General features: G+C 35.0%; 1 protein-coding gene across 2 annotated transcripts in view; it reads right to left on the bottom strand.

The window, feature by feature from the left end:
* WDFY3 (WD repeat and FYVE domain containing 3) overlaps positions 1–20253 on the bottom strand; it is a 312187-nt gene that overhangs the window by 81244 nt on the left and 210690 nt on the right. For both annotated transcript variants that reach the window (XM_030915939.1, XM_030915944.1), the window contains 8 exons: positions 18061–18134; positions 17816–17977; positions 16019–16113; positions 10042–10162; positions 9600–9817; positions 4520–4755; positions 2877–3011; positions 965–1144 (listed from right to left, as the gene is read on the bottom strand). In XM_030915939.1, coding sequence (XP_030771799.1) covers positions 965–1144; positions 2877–3011; positions 4520–4755; positions 9600–9817; positions 10042–10162; positions 16019–16113; positions 17816–17977; positions 18061–18134 — 1221 coding nt within the window. The remainder of the gene's footprint in view (positions 1–964; positions 1145–2876; positions 3012–4519; positions 4756–9599; positions 9818–10041; positions 10163–16018; positions 16114–17815; positions 17978–18060; positions 18135–20253) is intronic.

Genomic DNA, 20253 nt, shown 5'->3' with positions numbered 1-20253 from the left:
TACATGGAGAAAAATTAGTATAAAGAAGGTCATCTACCCCAGGTTCTAGAGTACATGGTGGAAATAAGAAGAAAAATCATGAAATTTTGAAGTACTACGGAGGAATAACTATCTTTTGGGTGTGTTTTATCTATTTATTTTTAAACCTGTTTTATGTTTACAGTTTATTAGCTAATCAACATCAACGTGCAGAAGTGAAAAGTACAAGCCCCTGCAATACGGTTTTGTGTAAACTACAGTAATTCATTTGTTTTGAAGTCATCAGTATTTATGTCAACTGAACTATTAGTTACTATAATGAACAGTATTTAGACTCTAGGTTATGAAACTATCCATCAAGGCCTCTGGAAAAATGTAGTTCAGTGAATTTCCACGTGAATATATTTTCACAGCGGGAAACAAGGCAGCATATGAAGATGTGATATTGTACATGCTAACACAATTTTTGGGCTTATTTTAAAGGACAAAAGAGTATCTATACAAAATATGCAAAATAAAAGTTTAATGAAAAAAGAAAAGTCAGGCGGAAGAAAGGACCAACACTTGCTTTTAACCCTATAATTTATTTGTAAAAGTTAAATCCAGCAAATACCTACTTCCTAAAATAAAAAAATAAATAAATTTGGTCAGACTAGAGTTATCTTAATGGAAAAGAACATTTTATAACTACACAGCTGGCATCATGTAAAATAAGAAATGAATCAACTATTTGAAAAGGGAAATTACTAACAAGGGACTTACAAGAATATGGTGAATGAGAAAAGGAAGTAGAGTTCACTGTGATTTTAGGAGAAAGCAGAAGGAAACGGTGGGGAGCTGGGGACACCAGACAATAATGCAAGAGGTGATGTACAAAGTTATGAAACTGTAACTTGTTCAGAAGCTTAAAAGATTGTCAAAAAAAATCTGCTAACCATTGAAACAGACTAATTCCAGTTCTGACATTTTCCTCCCCCTTTCCTACCATCTCTGAGTAAGGGCGAATATTGAAGGGGAAGACCGTGGCTGCTAATGCACACAGGAAGTCAGGGCTCATCCACATGGAGGCAAGGTCTGGGACATTGTGATACAAATATCTGAAGAACTGCATTAGGGTCACAGGATATTCTCGGAGCCAAGATCCCTCTTCTTCTGATTGCCAAGGCTGTTATGGGGACATGAGAGGAAACACTATGTTAGAGTAATTGACACTGCTATAAATTATTTTAAAAATCTACTATTCAGTATTCTTATGAAACTGGATATATTGATGGTCCAGAACTCTATAAAGCACACATATGAGCAAACACACATGCAAATAAATTTAGAAACTAGCTTAAAAAAAATCCCCTTAGAAACTGATGGGATCATTGTCTAATCGTTGGATTACTCACAGGTCTGCTAACCATTATCAGTGGTTTTGATTATTCATTATCATTACCATGAGTGTTGGTGGTAGCAAAGTAGCTGTATTACCATCAATGTTGCCCCATCGTGCATCACGCTAGGAAGTTAGGAGTAAGATAAAAGGTGGGGAAATTACTTCACCTTTCTGAGCCTCACTCTTAAGCATTATGCAATACAACAATGATGATGATTAAAGAAAAAAACACGAATACTGCATATTTGAACAATGTATATCTTCTGATATCTGCCCAGAGAGTATCTTTTAAAAAACTTTTCTTATGTTTTTGTAGTTGTTTATGAATAGGCACCAAAATAAGACTCCTAAAACATTCTAAATTAGTACATCTAATGGTAATGTTCTGTTCTTAGATGATACCACAATAGTTTTGACTGAAATTAGATTTGTCAGGTACATGTAATTCAAGGAGTCAAGTTAATATTTCCTGTTACAACACAATCCTAAATTGTACAAACAAATCTGGTCATTATTCACCATATTCCTGTCAGATCGATAGGAACATCAATTTTGTCTTTTACTCTTTCAATTCTTCATCTCTAAGTTAGACATAATTAGAGCAGAAGAAAAGCAAAAACAAAATCAAATGAAACTTGTATTGCTAACATTTCTGACCTCTAAAAGAAAGTGACTTTAGGCCGGGCGCGGTGGCTCAAGCCTGTAATCCCAGCGCTTTGGGAGGCCGAGACGGGCGGATCACGAGGTCAGAAGATCGAGACCATCCTGGCTAACATGGTGAAACCCCGTCTCTACTAAAAAATACAAAAAACTAGCCGGGTGAGGTGGCGGGCGCCTGTAGTCCCAGCTACTCGGGAGGCTGAGGCAGGAGAATGGCGTAAACCCGGGAGGCGGAGCTTGCAGTGAGCTGAGATCCGGCCACTGCACTCCAGCCCGGGCGACAGAGCGAGACTCCGTCTCAAAAAAAAAAAAAAAAAAAAAAAAAAAAAAAAAAAAAAAAGAAAAGAAAGTGACTTTAAAAGTTGAAATATTATGTAATATTGTAATTGTAATAACATACACTACAAATATATACTCATTATATATGTATTCATTATTATATATTTTATTACATTAATAAGTTAATACTTATGAAGCACTTATTATGTATCAGGCATGTTTATAAGTACTTTGTGTGTATACACTATCTTATTAATTCCTCACAAATACCCTAAGAGATGCATTCTATTATCACCGGCATTTTAAACACCAGGAAACTGAGGCACATAACTGAGGATAACAGATCGGAAGTACCACAGGTGAGATTTTAACCCACGTAGGGCTTCAGAGTCCATGGTCTTAACAACTACACAGTGTGTTCTTACATTAGACATAACTTTGTCTAACATAAGAGTCTGAAGTTCCAGAGATCATGCAGTAAATAAGTAGTTATGTTACCAAAAAATTCCTCTATTTACAAAAAAGGATCCCAGGCAGGAGGAACTCTCAATAGGCCTGGGTATCTGAGTGAACTTACTGAATTCAGCATGCTGCGGAGCATTCCCAATAATAAAAAAACAGCTTCTGTGCACACGTTATGGATAGAAGAGACCACAGTTCCGCTGGAGGCAGGAACTCCGAAGATAAATGTCCAGATGGAATCCAAGTCAAACTGCAGAGGTGAAAGTGAGCAAATATTAGCCACCACTAATTTTTCAGTAGAGACCCTCATAAGTTCTAATAGTCTAAAATTTCTTTGAAACTAGTTTTTTGTTTTTAAAAGTAACCAATGATATAGACATAAAGAACTAGTACCCTTCCATCCTACATTTTAAAACTCATTTTTATAGATATAAAAAAATCGAACACTATGTATTATTCTGCATCCTGCCTTAGGTACCTATGTTAAAAACACTGCTTTTTACTTTTTTCCTAAAGAATATAAAAATAAAACACACGTTAATTAGCCAAGAGATAAAATTATAGAACCAATAAATTTAAGCAAGATCTTTTAAACAAAGCACATTAAGCTCACTTCTTTCCCATTCTCAGCAATATTTTAATTTTAGATTACTTACAGATAAGATCTGATAAAATAAAAATTGAGACTTATTAATAGCAGGTTTATAAATAAACTTTATGACTATGGTACCATGGATATTGAAAAACTGCATAACCAATACAACTGCGCTAAGCATGAATCTGTATCTTGATTTAATCTAAGGGCACAGACTCAAGTGTTTACACTTAAAAGATTTTGTCAACTACTAGAATTGATTTGAATAGCATTTGGCATTAGGATGGAAGCATAGTTGAATCTAAAAGCTAAATTCCTAAGTCTTTGCAGTACCACAAACATAAGCTATATATAGACATCTTTAATAGTCTTCAATTAGGAGTCAACTAAAGTCTTACTGTTTTCCTAATGTTGATAATATCTATCATTAAGTAATTTTTTTTCCCTAATCAGAATTTGCACTGAGAATCCTGTCACACCCACTTGAGGAGTGATATTTAATTTATGGTATATAAGCCCCTCCTTTCATTTTTAATTCTGCAGAAATAAATCACATAACAGGCCAGGCACAGTGGCTCATGCCTGTAATCCCAGCACTTTGGGAGGCTGAGGCAGGTGGATCACCTGAGGTCAGGAGTTCAAGACCAGCTAGGCCAACATCGTAAGACCCCGTCTCTACTAAAAATACAAAAATTAGCTCAGTGGGGTGGCGCCTGACTGTAGTTTCAGCTACTCAGGAGGCTGAGGTGGGAGAATCGCTTGAACTCAGGAGGGGAAATTTTCAGTCAGCTGAGATCACGCCACTGCACTTCAGCCTGGGTGACAGAATAAGACTCTGTCTCACAAATAAAATAAAATAACATAACATAACATAAAATAAATCATTTAACAAAAGAGTTCTTTATATCACCATTAAATACCATACAGAGTCTTTATGCATATATAATATACAGAGTAATCATATAGGGAAAAAATGTAAATAGGGACAAAGGACTTTTTGGGAAAATTTTCTGTGGTATTTTCAAATTTTTCTGTCCCAAATCAAACCTTAAATGTGGGGAAAGTGATGGAATTGACAGTTGGTTTTACAGTGATTATCCATTATCCTACGGTGATTCTTTGGAATACATAATTTCACGCGCCCCTTGCTAGGTAATTCCTACCTGGCAACCCTGCTTACTCCGGCAGCTGATGACAGGCACACTGACCTGCAGGTTCTCAGGCAGCTCACTAACTGGCTGCTGCAGAAACAATGCCATGAGGAGAAAATAGAGGGCAGGGACATTAGTGTGTTTAGGAAGGAATGACTGAAGGACTGGAAAACCAGGAAAATGACAAGCATCTCGGTTAATCTCCCTGACTGTCGATCTCCCACCAGCACTTCTGCCCACATTGAATCCTAAGAGAAGAGGAAATACAACAGTAAGTGCAAAATTAGCAACTGATAAACATGCTGCATTAACAAAGGAGAAAGCAATTCAGTATGTGTTAACATTTCTATCCAGAACATTCATATTACTATAGGCAATTAAGTATTCAATTGCTGAATTAATCTTCAGTCAAAAGTTTTACTTTACCATTTGTTTGACTTGAGCAAGCCTGTCTATTAGGATATAGGTTTTGAAACACAGTTGAGACAATAGATACAAGGAGTTTGAAAATCCTTCTTAAGGTGCTATAAGTTCTACTTATTAAATGAAAGACCTCAGAGGAGCTCTAGTGTTCTTGTAGTTCCCTAAGAAAAAAGTGAAATCCAAAATACAGCCAAAATTTAGAATGCTACAAAAATATAACTTAAAAATATCCTTGTTATAATACATTTTTATTTTTTTTGAGACACAGTTTTGCAGTGTTGCCCAGGCTGGAGTGCAATGCCATGATCTTGGCTCACTAAATCTCCAACTCCTGGGTTCAAAGCAATCCTCCTGCCTCAGCCTCCTGAGTAGCTGGGACTACAAGCATGAGCTACCACCACCAGCTAATTTTTGTAACTTGTTGTAACATAGTTAATATATTTTATTTGTCCTGAAAATCATGAAAAACTAGCTAACCTTAAATTACCTATGAATTTAGAGATAAGACTAAATGAGTAAGTAAAACAATCTTTACTCACAACATCATCTGTAATCTGTTGGAAAGCTGCTGGGCAGTGGGATGGCAAATCCAAGCCTGTTGTGGCTGCAGCTATCCACTGGCTGAGCTTAATATCCGGAATTCCCTCTAGAAACCCAGCTTTTAAAGGAGATGGTCAGTTCTTAGTAATATAGCTTATGGCAGCAGTGTTTCTATCAATCTTGTTTCCTCTGTTTTATAATGAAATTCAGGATACACCCTAAACATCTGGTTCACCCCACACCTAGGGAAGTACTCATTACACAGTGAATGTTGGTCAAATTTTCAACGGAAACTTTTGCAAATAGCAACCAATAGATGAAGAATTGATTTCAGTCTGAAGCAATTTGTATTTCAAATAGATATTTGCATTTGTTATTTATTCTTTAAGAGATGAGGGTTCACTCTGTTGCCCAGGCTGGAGTACAGTGGTGTGATCGTAGCTCACTTAACCTCAAACTCCTGGACTCAAAGGATCCTCCCGTCTCAGCCTCATCAGCAGCTAGGACTACAGGGACATGCGACCATGTCTGGCTGATTAAAAAATTTTTTTTGTAGAGACAGGGTCTTGCTATGTTGCTCAGGCTGGTCTCAAACTCCTAGCTTCAGGTGATCCTCCCGCCTTGGCCTCCCAAAGCGCTAAGACTACAGGCATGAGTGACTGCACTCAGCATAGATAGCCATATTTTTTCAACTTCTTTTTTTCTAGAATGCTGCAAAGTACATATTACAATTACTGTTTTACATAATAAAGGAAAATTTTATGTCTATGTTGCTTTTAAAATATTTTATCCTAACCAATTCCTCAGTGTGACATGAATTAACTTCCAAAGTATGCTCTTCTAGTTAATAAAAAATTATATAGCAATTCAACAAGCTCTTTCCTATATCATTCCTTAATCACAATGAATATGTGAGGTAGAAATTACTATTATCATTTTTACAACAGAGAAAACATGATTTGTTCAAAGTCACAATGTGGCATAAGTGGCAGTACTATGCTATGAAAACGAATTTCTCCATTTTAGAGTCTCTAAAATTATTATTTTCTTTGCCCTTATTAATGAAACTGCCACATTTCTGAAAGATTGGCTTAATTAGAAGATCATGCTGATTTTTCTTTATAGTAAATTCTAAATAAAATTATAAGAATAAACAATGTTTTGAGCTCTAAAAAATCAAAAGACATCTCAGCTACTCAGGAGGCTGAGATGGGAGGATTGCTTGAGCCCAGGAGTTTAAGTCTAGCCTGGACCACATAACAAGATCCAATCTCTAAAACATGAAAAAATTTTAAAAAATGAAAAAGAAACCAAAAGACATGAAGTGGTATTTTATACATTAAATAGGGAAATAGATTTTGATTACACTGCAAGTCCTAAAAAAAAAGACAAAACTGGCATTATCATTTTCCTCTCTGAAGTCTCACATTATTTTTCCCTATAATTAATCTTAAGGAATATTTAATATACTACAATTAAGCATTAATTTCGATACAAGTTTCAGCTACATGAAAGATTTTTATGGCAGCCATAAAAAAGAATGAGTTCATGTCCTTTGCAGGGACATGGACGAAGCTGGAAACCATCATCCTCAGCAAACTAACACAGGAACAGAAAACCAAACACCGCATGTTCTCACTCATAAGTGGGAGTTGAACACTGAGAACACATGGACACAGGGAGGTGAAGATCACATACCGGGCCTGTCGTGGGGTGGGGGTTAAGGGGAGGGAGAGCATTAGGATAAATACCTAATGCATGTGGGGCTTAAAACCTAGATGATGGGTTGATAGGTGCAGCAAACCACCATGGCACATACATACATATGTAACAAACCTGCGTGTTCTGCACATGTATCCCAGAACTTAAAGTAAAATAAAAACATATATATTTTTATAAAGAAAAATTTGACAAAAACCAATAAATGTGAATAAAAAAGTAAAAAAAAAAAAAAAATAGGTTGCTATTCCATCAAGGAGAAATGAGCTGATATGTACACCTGTTTATATACACAAAAATGTGTATGTGTCAGATAGATATTCAGGGAAAATTAAGTTAAGAGGGGTCAAATTGAAATTAAATTTAAATTGAATACCTAGATTTCTTCTTTGAAATAGGAGCAGCATATGAATGCTCACACAAGTACCAATGAAGGACCAAAAGATTCTAATGCATGAAATCAGGTAGGTCAGATACAGTGAAAGTGATGCAGGACAGAAAAAGCACAGGACTAAGAAAAGACAGATTCTTAGACAGTATTACTGCCTCGCAAACTAACCTTATGTAGTTAACAGTCTTAATTTCCTAATTAGAGAAATTAATCCTTACTTCGTATTCATTAGGCTTATTTTCTAGAAAATAAAACTTATACGCGATAAAATATATGCCTGTCTCCAGAATCTTGAAGGACAAATGAGATTATATATGTGAAATAATTTTTCAAACCACAAAGTACTATTATAAATCTCAGGCGTGATTACTCCTGCTGCTGATGGCCTTCCAAATAACCATTGCTGTCAATTAGCATTTAAACCTTGCATATTCAACAGAACTCACATTCAATTGTGCCTTTCATTATTTATTCTCCAGTAGGTATTATTAAGGTCAATAAACGAAACTTCTTACTACCAAAGTGTTCAAAACAATTATATCTGTAGATTTAAATCCTTCCCCAGAGTTCATGTAAAATAGTGATATATTTTTTGAGCACAAAAGTACCTATGATGATCATTTAAACTGTATATTATAAACCAGACAATTTTCTTTAGAAATCATTTCATAGTGACATGGAAATGATACTACTTTTCCTTTATCACATACAAAGTTTCTTCAGACCTTCTTCATATATGAAATAACAATACAATAGTACTATGTTGAAAGATCTGTCTTCCTATGGCCGGGCACGGTGGCTCACGCCTGTAATCCCAGCACTTTAGGAGGCGGAGGCGGGTAGATCACGAGGTCAGGAGATCGAGACCATTCTGGCTAACACGGTGAAACCCTGTCTCTACTAAAAAAAAAAAAAAAAAAAAAAAAAAATTAGTCAGGCGTGGTGGCAGATGCCTGTAGTCCCAGCTACTCAGGAGGCTGAGGCAGAAGAATGGCACGAACCCGGGAGGTGGAGCTTGCAGTGAGCCAAGATTGCACCACTGCACTCCAGCCTGGGTGACAGAGCGAGACTCTGTCTCAAAATAAAAAAAAGAAAAGAAAGATCTGTCTCCTATCATTTGCTTTCATGTTTGAATTAGTAGTATAGGCAGCACCTAGACACTAATACTTAAACTTGTTTTCTATAAATAAATTACATATTAAATTCTAATCCCTATTTTTCCCATTGGACCAAGGTAAACAGATATTCTCAATATAAGCTTCTTAAGATCAGACATACAAAAATTAGACACGATTTACAAGGTAATGTTACATGACAAATGTATATCTAAAATTATTTAAGAACTGAATGACTTTGCCTTTCAATAAAAACACTACCTTCAAATATATATTTTCCAAAGTAATATTACTAATATAAATGGAAACATATGAGTTCAAATAAATCTAGCATAGGAAACTGCAATTTTCTAACATTAGGTAAACGCTCAGTTATAGGCTGAAAATAGCTATTGTACTAGTGAGCTTATATCCTTGTGTGGCAATATAACATAAATGTTAAAAGCATAGGCTTTGGAACTGAATAAAATGAATTTGGTTTTCTAATCTGTAAAATAGATATGATAGCATTTGTACCTCACAGAGTGATGAAATGTTATTACCTGGCAAGTGTTTAGGAACTGGCACACAGTAAGTACTCAAAATAAATATTTATTATTATTATTAATTTAGTTCTACTGATAATTTGCTAATTATTTACTTACAGATCAGTAAGGCCTATATTACAAAAAGATCCTGAAGAATACCCTGAGTTTTCAAATCTTAGTGTCTTATCTGTCTTCAGTTTGATTTGCCACTTAAAAGGCCTAATTTGAAATCCTCTAAGATCTTCATTCTATCATTAATTAAAATTAATATCTCCTTAATGGTGATCAAACTGCAGAGGATAAGTTTACATAAAATTTAAAAATAAAACAAAACACACCAGCTCATTTTCAAGCAGCTGACTAGAAAAGTCTCATACCTAATACAGTTCCAATCTTATTAGTTAAGACAGAATCTGTCTGTTCAAGCCATCCTCCACCACTGAGTCCTTCTTTAAACTTGATGAGAATAGACTGATTACTTAGTAGGACAACAAGAATCCTCATGGCTGCTGTAACTGTGGTGGAATGTAAGTGTTCCTCCATAAACATCATGATCCAGTCAAAACCCAGGGTCTTCACCAGTTCTTCACAAGCTCTATTCAAAGACAGATGGATTTAAAAAACAAAAAACAAAATTACTTTCAGAAATTAGGATTTCAAATCAAAAAGGAAAAAGAAGACTGAGTTTCATTCTTGAGATACTATAAACTTCAGGGTTAAAAACATCTATTTAAAGTCAATGGCAATTCGTTCTTTTGCCTAACATGAATTAACTAGTAGTAGCAACTGGTATAATAACTTTTAAAAATATTTACTTACTGCAAATTAATGCTTGTCTTTTCTTTAGATGTATAAATTAGTTTTAGCAAGATATCCAGAAGTCTATTCCTCAAAAGTATAAGATTAGCAGATACAAGACCTCCAAACTCCTCTTCAGTTCCTTAAATAAAAATAAATACATTAAATCTCCCTAGTAGATAAGTTAAAAGAAAATATACAACATAGTTCGTGGAAAGTTTACTGAAAAATGTATCTTTTAGAAAACATTTTCTCCAGGACTGCTTTTTACCAACATGGACAAGAAAAAGGGTCAGTTAAATATTTCTCTGTAGAACTCTGAAAATTGTTCATTTACATTTGACATTTCCTAAACTAGTGATAATAAGGCTGTGAGATCTTTTTTACATTACATTAATATTCCCCTTGCCTTCCCAATAGAGGGAAAGTCATCAAATGAGGACCCTGTGAATAAAAATAATAATCACTACTGACTCTCAACCTCTCAAATCCTTAAATTTTGGTTTCTTTTTTGAAAGACACAGTTAAATCTACCAGATTTAAAAAGTGAAAACAGAAAGCAAAGACTTATTCAGTAAATGTAATAACATAAAGAAAAGTTAGAATTGAATAGCACAGAAGAAAGGCAAAGGCACACAAACACATAAAAGAGAAATTAGAAAAGAAAGGAAGTAACGGAGCTCAGACGTTCTCAGATAGTACTGCAAGTACACAGAATTGGGCATCGACAACCCAGCGTTCTAGGCCCAGCTCTACTCCAGCAGAGCTATGTGTTACTGAGTCACAGACCTCACAGAGGCACACCTTTTAATGCACTTTGCAGATACTGCCTTTCTTACAAATTAAAGGGTTGTGGCAACTATACATACAGCGAGTCCAATCAGGCCATTTTTTTTTTCAAAAGCATGTGCTCACTTCATGTCTCTGTTTTATTTTGGTAATTCTTACAATGTTTCAAACTTTTTCATTATTATAATATCTGTTACAGTGATCTGTGATCTTTGATGTTGCTATCATAATTGTTTACAAGTGCCACAAATTGTACTCTTATAAGACAGTGAACTTAATCAAAAAATGTGTGTTTTGACAGCTCCAACTGGCCATTTCCCCATCTCTCTCATTCTTCTCAGGCTTCCCTATTCCCTGAGACATAATAGTATCGAAATTAGACTAATTAATAACCCTACAATGGCACCTAGATGTTCAAGTGAAAGGAAGAGTCATATATCTCTCACTTTAAATCAAAAGCAAGAAATGATTAAGTTTCAGAGAGGAAGGCATGTTGAAAGATGACACAAGCTCAAAGCTGGCCTCTTGTGCTAAAAAGTTAGCTAAGTTGTGAATACAAAGAAAAAACTCTTGAAGAAAACTGAAAGTGCTACTCCAGTGAACACATGATGATTTAAAAAAAAAAAAAAAAAGTGAAACAGCCTATTGCTGATAGAAAGTTTTACTGGTCTAGATAGACGACTAAATAATCTACAACAGTCCCTTAAGCTAAAACATAATCCTGAGCAAAGCCTGAACTCTCTTCAACTCTATAACTCTATGAAGGCTGAGAGAGCTGAGAAAGCTGCAGAAGCAAAGTTGGGGGCCAGGTGCACTGGCTCGTGACTGTAACAAAACATGAGGGAGGCTGAGGTGGGAGAATCTCTTGAGTCCAGGTGTTCGAGACCAACCTGGGCAACACAGTTGGACCCCGTCTCTAAAAAAAATGAAGAAATGAACTGGGCATGCTAGCACACACCTATAGTTCCAGGTACTCAAAAGGCTGATGTGTGAGGATCGCTGGAGCCCAGGAGGTTGAGGCTGCAGTGAGCCATGATTGTGCCACTGCACTCCAGCATGGGTGACAAAGTGAGACCCTGTCTCAAAAACAAACAGACAAAAAGAAAAAACAAAGAAAAGCTGGAACTAGAAGAGGTTTAACGAAAGAAGCCATCTCCCTAACAAATGTGAAAGATGAAGCAGCAAGTGCTGATATAGAAGCTGCAGGAAGTTATACAGAAGATGTAGTAAGATAATTAATGAACATGACTACACTAAACAGCAGATTTCTCCAACAGTCTTCTCAATAGATTTTTTCCAACAGCTTCCTATTGGAAGAAGATGCCACGTAGGACTTTCATGGCTAGAGGGGATAAGTCAATATCTGGCTTTAAAGCTCCAAAGAACAGAGTTGACTCTCTTGTTAGAGGCTAACGCAGCTGGTGACTTTAAGTGGAAGCCAATGCTCATTCATCATCTTGAAAATCCTAGGGCCCTAAGAATAAAGCTCAGTCTACTCTGCCTGTGCTCGCTAAATGAAATAACAGAGTCTGGATGACAGCACATCTGCTTACAGTATGATTTACTGAATATTTTAAGCTCACTGTTCGGACCTACTGCTCAGAAATAAAGGTTCCTTTCAAAATACTACCAGCTCATTGACAATGCACCTAGCCATCCAAGAGCTCTGATGGAGATGCACAAAAAAGTTAATGTTGCTTTCATGCCTGCTAATACAATATCCATTCTGCAGCCTATGAATCAAGCAGTAATTTTGACTTCAAATTAATTTCAAAGTTTTATTATTTAAGAAATACATTTCTTAAGACTATAGCTGCCATAGACAGGATTTATCTGATGGATCTGGGCAAAGTAAAGTAAATCTTTTGGATAAAAGTCACCATTTTAGATGCCATTAAGAATATTCATGATTCATGGGAAGAGGTCAAAATATAAACATTAACAGGAGTTTGGAAGAAGTTGATTCCAACCCTTATGGATGACTTTGAGGGGTTCAAGACTTCAGTGGAAGAAGTAACTGCAGATGTGGTAGAAACAGCAAGAGAACTAGAATAAGATGTGAAGCCTAAAGATGTGACTGAATTACTGCATTCTCATGACATAACTTTAACAGATGAGGAGCTGCTTCTTATGGATGAGCAAAGAAAGTGGTTTCTTGAGATGGAATCTACTTCTGGTCAAAATGCTTTGAACATTGTTCAAATAACAACAAATGCCTTAGAATATTACATAAACTTAATTGATATAGCAGTGACAGTTTTTGAAACGATTGACTCCCATTTTTAAAGAAGTTCTACCATAGGTAAAATGCCATCAAACAGTACTGCATGCTACACAGAAAACTTCTGTGAAAGGAACAGTCCATTGTTATAACAAACTATGTTGTCTTTTTTTGCTTTTATTATTATTTTTAATTGACATATAATTGTATACATTCATGGGGAACAGTATGATATTTTAATACATGTGTACCATGTGTAATGACCAAAGCAGAATAATTAGCCTGTCCATCACCTGAAACCATTGTTGTCTTATTTTAAGAAATTGCCACAGCCACCTCAACCTTCAGCAACCACCACCCTGGTCAATCAGCAGCCAACAATATCAAGACAACACCCTCCGTCAGCAAAAATTACGATTTGCTGAAGGCTCAGATGATTGTTAGCATTTTTTAGCAATAAAAAACTTTTAAGTTGAGTTATATACATTTTTTTAAGAAACAATGCTACTGCACATATAGCAGACTACAGTATAGTGTAAACATAACTTTTATAGCACTGGGAAGCCAAAAAATTTATGTGACTTACTTTATTGTGATGTTAGCTTCATTTGCAGTGGTGTGGAACTAAACCTGCAATATTTCTGAGGTATTCCTATACTTTCCTTCTTTCTAGAACTAAGGTTCAGGCTAAAGTTTCAGGGTTATATATTTCTACTTGTTTGGGGCAATGTACCTTTAAACTGCCCCTTAAAATGCTAACTTAGTACCTTAATCATTATGGGTACTTCAAGCTACCAAAAAGAACCCAAGATCCTCCCTCTTTTAAGAAGACAGAGACTGGTAATTGCCTTATCAAAAGAATATCACAAAACTTACATTACTCTAAGAGCTACTTCCTTTAAATTTTTCTACAATAAAATAATAATCTACCCAGAAATTTAAAATTTTATCTTTTATGTCTCCTTTTCCTACTGCCAGTTTTCATTTTTTAGAACATTATATTATACTCAATAAAGTCTTCAGTGCATATCAAATAAATAATAAATGTCATATACTAACAAGACTAGCAATTTGCTTCTGACTTTATTATTTCAAACGACAATAAGCTGATGATGAGAATATCAGTCTAATCAACTTGGCATATCGAAAGAAAAATTTACTAATTTATACATCCCTACTTCAATGTTCTATATGAAAGAAAAATTTACAACACTACTATGGTTATTGAATTCAATGGACAACAAATAAATATGGAAATCAGAGAAATATTTTTCCCACTTTTTTTTGGTCTGTTTTTGGAGACAGAATCTCACTCTGTCACCCAGGTTGAAGTGCAGTGATACAATTACAGTTCACTATAGCCTCAACCTCCTCAGGCTCAAGTGATCCTCCCACTGCAGCCTTCTGAGTAGCTGGGTCTACAGATGCACACCAACATGCCTGGTTAACTTTTGTATTTTTTGTAGAGACGGAGCTTTGCCATGTTGCCCAGGCTGGTCTTGAATTCCTAGACTCAAGCAATTTACCTGCTTCAGCCTCCCAAAGTGTTGGGATTACAGGTGTGAGTCACCACGCTCAGCCCACATATTTTGTGTACTTGAAATAAATATTTCAGCAATCTTTAAAGTACTTTCACTACCTAACCATAATTAGTCAGCCTATATTAATTTAGAACTTAGAAATAATCTTTGTATTTGGTAGGAAAATGTAGTAGTTAAAAGCTTAGAATGCTGGTTTGGACTACCTGAGCTCCCATATAGTCAATGGTATGATATTGGATAAGTTTCTTTTACTTGTATCTTTTTGGGCTGCAGTTTCCTCCCTTGTATAATTGGAATAATAGTACCTATTTCATACGGTTATTACAAAATTATATAGAGCACTTAGTAAGTATTGAATAAGTGTTATTCATTGATCTGATCTTTATACTTCTCATCCACTGCTAATTTGCTTCATCAGAGAAATATCAACATCATTCTAAATGAATTGGCAGTAGGTAACAGTCAGGGGTCCTGAACCTGTCACTAACATACTGTGTGATCTGCAGCAAGTCACTTAGTTTTTCAAATCTCTCCATCTCTCCTTTGAAAACTGTAACCACACCACTTTCTCTTACTCATGAAGCACAGGAGAGGCTGTGCTCAGGAAGGACAGACAACATGGAGAACCCCTTTGGGAGGAAGTGATACTACAACAGTTCCTCTCTACCCTCCAGGTAGATGGGGTTGTATGGATTTAAATGAAATAATCTATATGATACGATTTGGGAATAATGTAATAGGGTAATAATGTAAATAAGGCTGAACAAATATAAGATTCTGAGAATTTAATTCCAGAGGTCAACCTAAAAAAAGGTCCTTTCAATACATTCCAAGCAACTCTCCTGTCCCAGCATATACAACAGGAAAAACATATGGGAACAGAGCGGGGAATATATATATATACCAAATGAGGAAAGGTTTCCAAAATACGTGCTTGTCATGGACCCAGGAACTTACAACTTATGAAATTATTTTTATATTATACTTACATAAAATGATTCTAGTAAAATGTTTTTGTTCTCAGTGACTACTAAATATTTCACAGGGAAGTGAAAATAACAGTAATATAGATATATGGATATAATTTAGTTTAACAAGTATCATGTTTCTGAAGAGATATACATACATTAAAAAAATCAAACAATGTTCAAATTACACAGGAAGAATTTGCTATTTAAAGAAACATTGCTATGAATACTCTAAAAATAGGAAACATTCTATTTTTAAAGTGAAATTCACACCCTATTAAATTTTGTAGGCAATAGTGTAATACTGCATATTATATAGGCTTGATATCAGAGAAAGGCCAAAAAATGTAACATAAGGAGAAAAGTTATACATATATTATACATAATCACATATAATTCAGCTCTAATTTGGGCCAGAAGAAAAAAAGGCATAATATTTAGTTGATCACTATCTTCTCCAAGCTCCAGAATCAACTTACCAGTGTCAAGCTTCTCTTCATTATTTATTTCCATTACTACAAATTTCTCACAAACTGCAAAGGTTGGCAAAGTAGAAGAAATAAACTGGCCAAATCTTTAAACAAAGGAAAACAAGATTATGGATTTTCTTTTTCCTCTTCCCAAAACAACAAAGTACAAAGAAACAAAATACAAAGAAATAAAACCAAAATAGAACTTCTTAATCTTAACTAGCCTTTTAAGGACCATTAGGTGATAATATTTAGTTTGCTTCCTCTTGGACCATCCCAAGTAACATTGCATAAAATAATGCTTTTAAAATATGGGGAAAATACAGTTCTTTGAAATATGAATTCTTTAATGCACTAACATGCAAATGGTTTCAAAAATCAAACAACATGATCCATATTCGAATGTCCTAACATTAACTGGATGGATCCACTGTAGCCTAGTGGTTAAGAAATTGGATTTACATATATGATCAAATTCCTGGAGTAGGGGGAACAGGAGAAGAAAAAACACCCTGGCTGTATCACATTCTAATTATGTGGGTTTTGTTTCTTCATTTATAAAGTAGGGAAAAAAACAAAAACTTTTACAGATTTAGGTAATAATTTTAGCAAAGTGACCATTACAATGCTAGGAATTGCATTCTTGACATAATGATAATTATAATTCTCCAAAATAATTCTTAAGCTGAAGTTTTAAATCTGCCACCAGGTTTTTTTGTTTGTCTGTTTGAGACGGAGTCTCGCTCTTGTCGCCCAGGCTAGAGTGCAGTGGCGCCATCTTGGCTCACTGCAACCTCCGCCTCCCAGGTTCAAGTGATTCTCCTACCTCAGCCTCCCGAGTAGCTGGGATTACAGGTGCCCACCACCACGCCTGGCGAATTGTTCATATTTTTAGTAGAGACGTGGTTTCACCATGTTGTTCAGGATGATCTTGAACTTCTGACCTCATGATCTGCCCACCTTGGCCTCCCAAAGTGCTAGGATTATAGGCATGAGCCACCACGCCTGCCCCACCGGGTTTAAAAATATGTTTTGAAGGCAAATTAACATAAAAGTGAGTGATTTACAAACTGTACAGATTAGAGGTTAGTCTATGAGAATAACTGAATAAATGAGTGTGATTTTACCTGAGATACTTGGTAGATCACATGAACAGTAGTGACCAAGTCCAGTTTAAGCAATTCTCTACTTGAAAAATATTCAATTGTGCAGTTTGTTTTTCTTGTTTTCCTTCTATAAACCCCAAATTTTCCAAAATGGGGGTTATCATGTGAACATAAGAATGCTTCTACAGACATGCATCAATATGCCTTAAACCACATTTTGCATTGTCTGCAAAATAATACTTATATCATATTAAAAAGTGTGGATATGCAACAGATTTAAAATACCATAATCTGTTTGAATGAAAGAGAATAAAAAATAGAGGTGGCACACCCACTATTTTGGAGTGTATATGCATGCTTGTGCACATACACTTAAAAATTAGCAGGGCTTGGGAAACAGGATTGGGAACCAAGAATTCCTGTACTGAATACATTATATCCAGGCCAATTTCACTGGGCTAATTCCTATATCTTTTCTCACCAATATTCTATTATTCACTAGTGGCAACAATTAGCTTTGCTCCATCAAGGCAAGACATTGTCTCACTCATGTTTTCCATGCGTCATATATATTTTGAATAGTATTAACATTACAGGTGTTACTACACAGTCATAAAAACCAACTACATTCATCTCACCCATCTTAACCTCATTGGTACTTTTAGTTAATAAAAAGACAAAGACAAAGAAGATTTCCTACCTGAGCAGATCATTGCTGTTGGGAAAACCTTGCAGTAAGAAGCTCAGCACATTACTAATAGCAGCAATAGTAGGCTGGGATAAAGACATGTCTCGAAGAGTCAGGAGCAGCTTTGGGATTAACTGGAATTCTCTCATTAATTTGGCATTCTTTGAAGCTTCACTATAAGAGAAGGAAGATTGTATACACTGTACTATCACCTTTTCTATAGCTGAATGACTAACTACATGGGTATTAATTAATACCTGGACTCTGTGAGCAGTTCAATAAAGTGTTCAAACAAGGAAAGATGAAGTTCATATGGTGCATGGAGCCAGACCTATAATAAATAAAAACAGTAGTATATTTAAGGTTAAAAAAATACCCAAATGCCAAACCAACAAACAATACAGCACATGGAACTTATTTCACTTTTATAATTATTATTTTATAAAGCTCTATAAAACCACTTATATAAATTGGCCAAAAAAATGACCAAAATGATGAAATTATCACACTTTTAAAAAGCTATTACAAATATCCTCATTACACTAAAGAGTGTAACGAAAAACATGAACATGATAAGGAGCCAAATGAAAGACAACCAAAGCCCCCAAACAAACCTCTAGACATGACAAATAAAATAGTTAAAATGAAATATATACTGGATGGCATTAATAGCAGATGAGATACTTCGGAAAAACAATTCAATAAACTTGAAGACATAACAACGGAAATTATTCAGAATGAAGCATAAGAAAAAAATACTAAAGAGAAATGACCAGATTTAGTGTATGAGTGATTTGAGACAGTATCAAGCAATCTAAGATATGTGTAATTGGTGTCCAGAAAAGGGAAGGGAGTGGCAGGAAAAATCATTGAAGAAATAATGGCTAAAAAATTCAAATGTGATGAAAATGACAAACTCACAGATCAATAAACCCAAGCAGAAGAAACACAAAGTGGACAAAGGGGACAATGAAATGAATGACATCTTTAACGTGTGAAAACAATAAAAATAGTCAACTAGAATTCTATTCCATGCAAAAATGTCCTTCAAAAAGGAAGAAAGAAATGGAAGACTCTTCCAGATGACGGAATTCACTGCCAATATTTCTGTAATAAAGAAATGTTAAAAAAAAATCTCCAGGCAGAAAAATTACACAAGATGGAAATTTAGATTTACGCAATGGAATAAAGAAAGCTATAAATACTATATATGTGGTCAAATAGAAAATAATTGCAAAATGTCTTTTGAAAATAATTGATCATTTAAAGCAAAAATAATACAAACTATTGTAGGGATTATAAATATATAGAAGTAAATGTATACAACAATAGCATAAAAATGGAAGGGGAGAAATGAAAGTCTCTTATTGCAAAGTATTAATAAGGTATAATATTCTTCAAAGATAGACTGAATTGTTTTAGATGCACACAATAAATTATAAAACAATCACAAAAAATTGTTTATGGCACTGCAATTATTTTAGTTATATTTGTCAAATGACTATTTTAAAAATTTGGTAAATTAGGTATTTATAGACGACTTGTGGTTTGGAGTAATTAGGGATGCTATAAGAGGCCATAAAGTCAGCAATGTACTATAAAATAAAGCCAAAATTTATTAAGCAACTAAATTTCTGATGTTTGTATATTGAGTTTTAATCAGAAATCTGAAACTGAAGATAATCCTTGATTTAAATGTGTCAGTTACCAGGTGAAAACAAAGTTAGGCTGGATTAGGTAGATCTTCTTATTGATTCCATAATCCTTTCTGTCTACCATCTCTGGCCTTTCACTAGTTTTAAATTATCTATTTCTTTGTCTTTTTCTTCTAATGGACTAAATGCCTTGAGTCGTGGACTCTTGCCTTTTCTTTTCACATCCTTCATAACTAATACAGTGCTTGCCTCAAAAATATTCAGCAAGTGCTTTCTAAAAGAATAAGAGGTTTGGATATCAGAACTTTGAATACTAGGCTGAGAAATGTGTACTTTATAGTGTAGAAAAGGAAAATCAGTGCAAGTCCTTGAATAAATGACAAGATTATGCCTTTGAAAGAATGAGGTCCCAAGGGTATGTAGGACACCCTGAGCAAAGGGAAAAAAGAAGTGATAGTTATCCTAGTATGAATAGGAGAAGAATTGAGTAGGGCTTGAATTAAGATATAACAGTAGAAGCAGAAAAGGCAGACTATGAAACGTGAAAGTAGAACCTATATGACAATATCAGACTGTTTACAGACAGGGAAGAAGGAAGCTGATGTTTTCAATTTTAAGCCTTGGTGACTAGGGGAACGGTGGTGTTATTAACATAAACAGAGAAGTTAGAAGGAAGAACTAATTCGAGGAGGGACGCTAAGTTCAGTTAAGGTGCTGGTGGGACACAAAAATGGAAGTGTTGAGCAAGAATTAGAAATAAGTCTGGAATTCAGATGCCAAGGTTAGAGATTTAGA

Source organism: Rhinopithecus roxellana, chromosome 2, assembly GCF_007565055.1.
Source record: "Rhinopithecus roxellana isolate Shanxi Qingling chromosome 2, ASM756505v1, whole genome shotgun sequence".
NCBI lineage: Eukaryota > Metazoa > Chordata > Mammalia > Primates > Cercopithecidae > Rhinopithecus > Rhinopithecus roxellana.
Note: the sequence above shows the minus strand (reverse complement) of the source record. Positions and strands in the feature narration are given on the sequence as shown.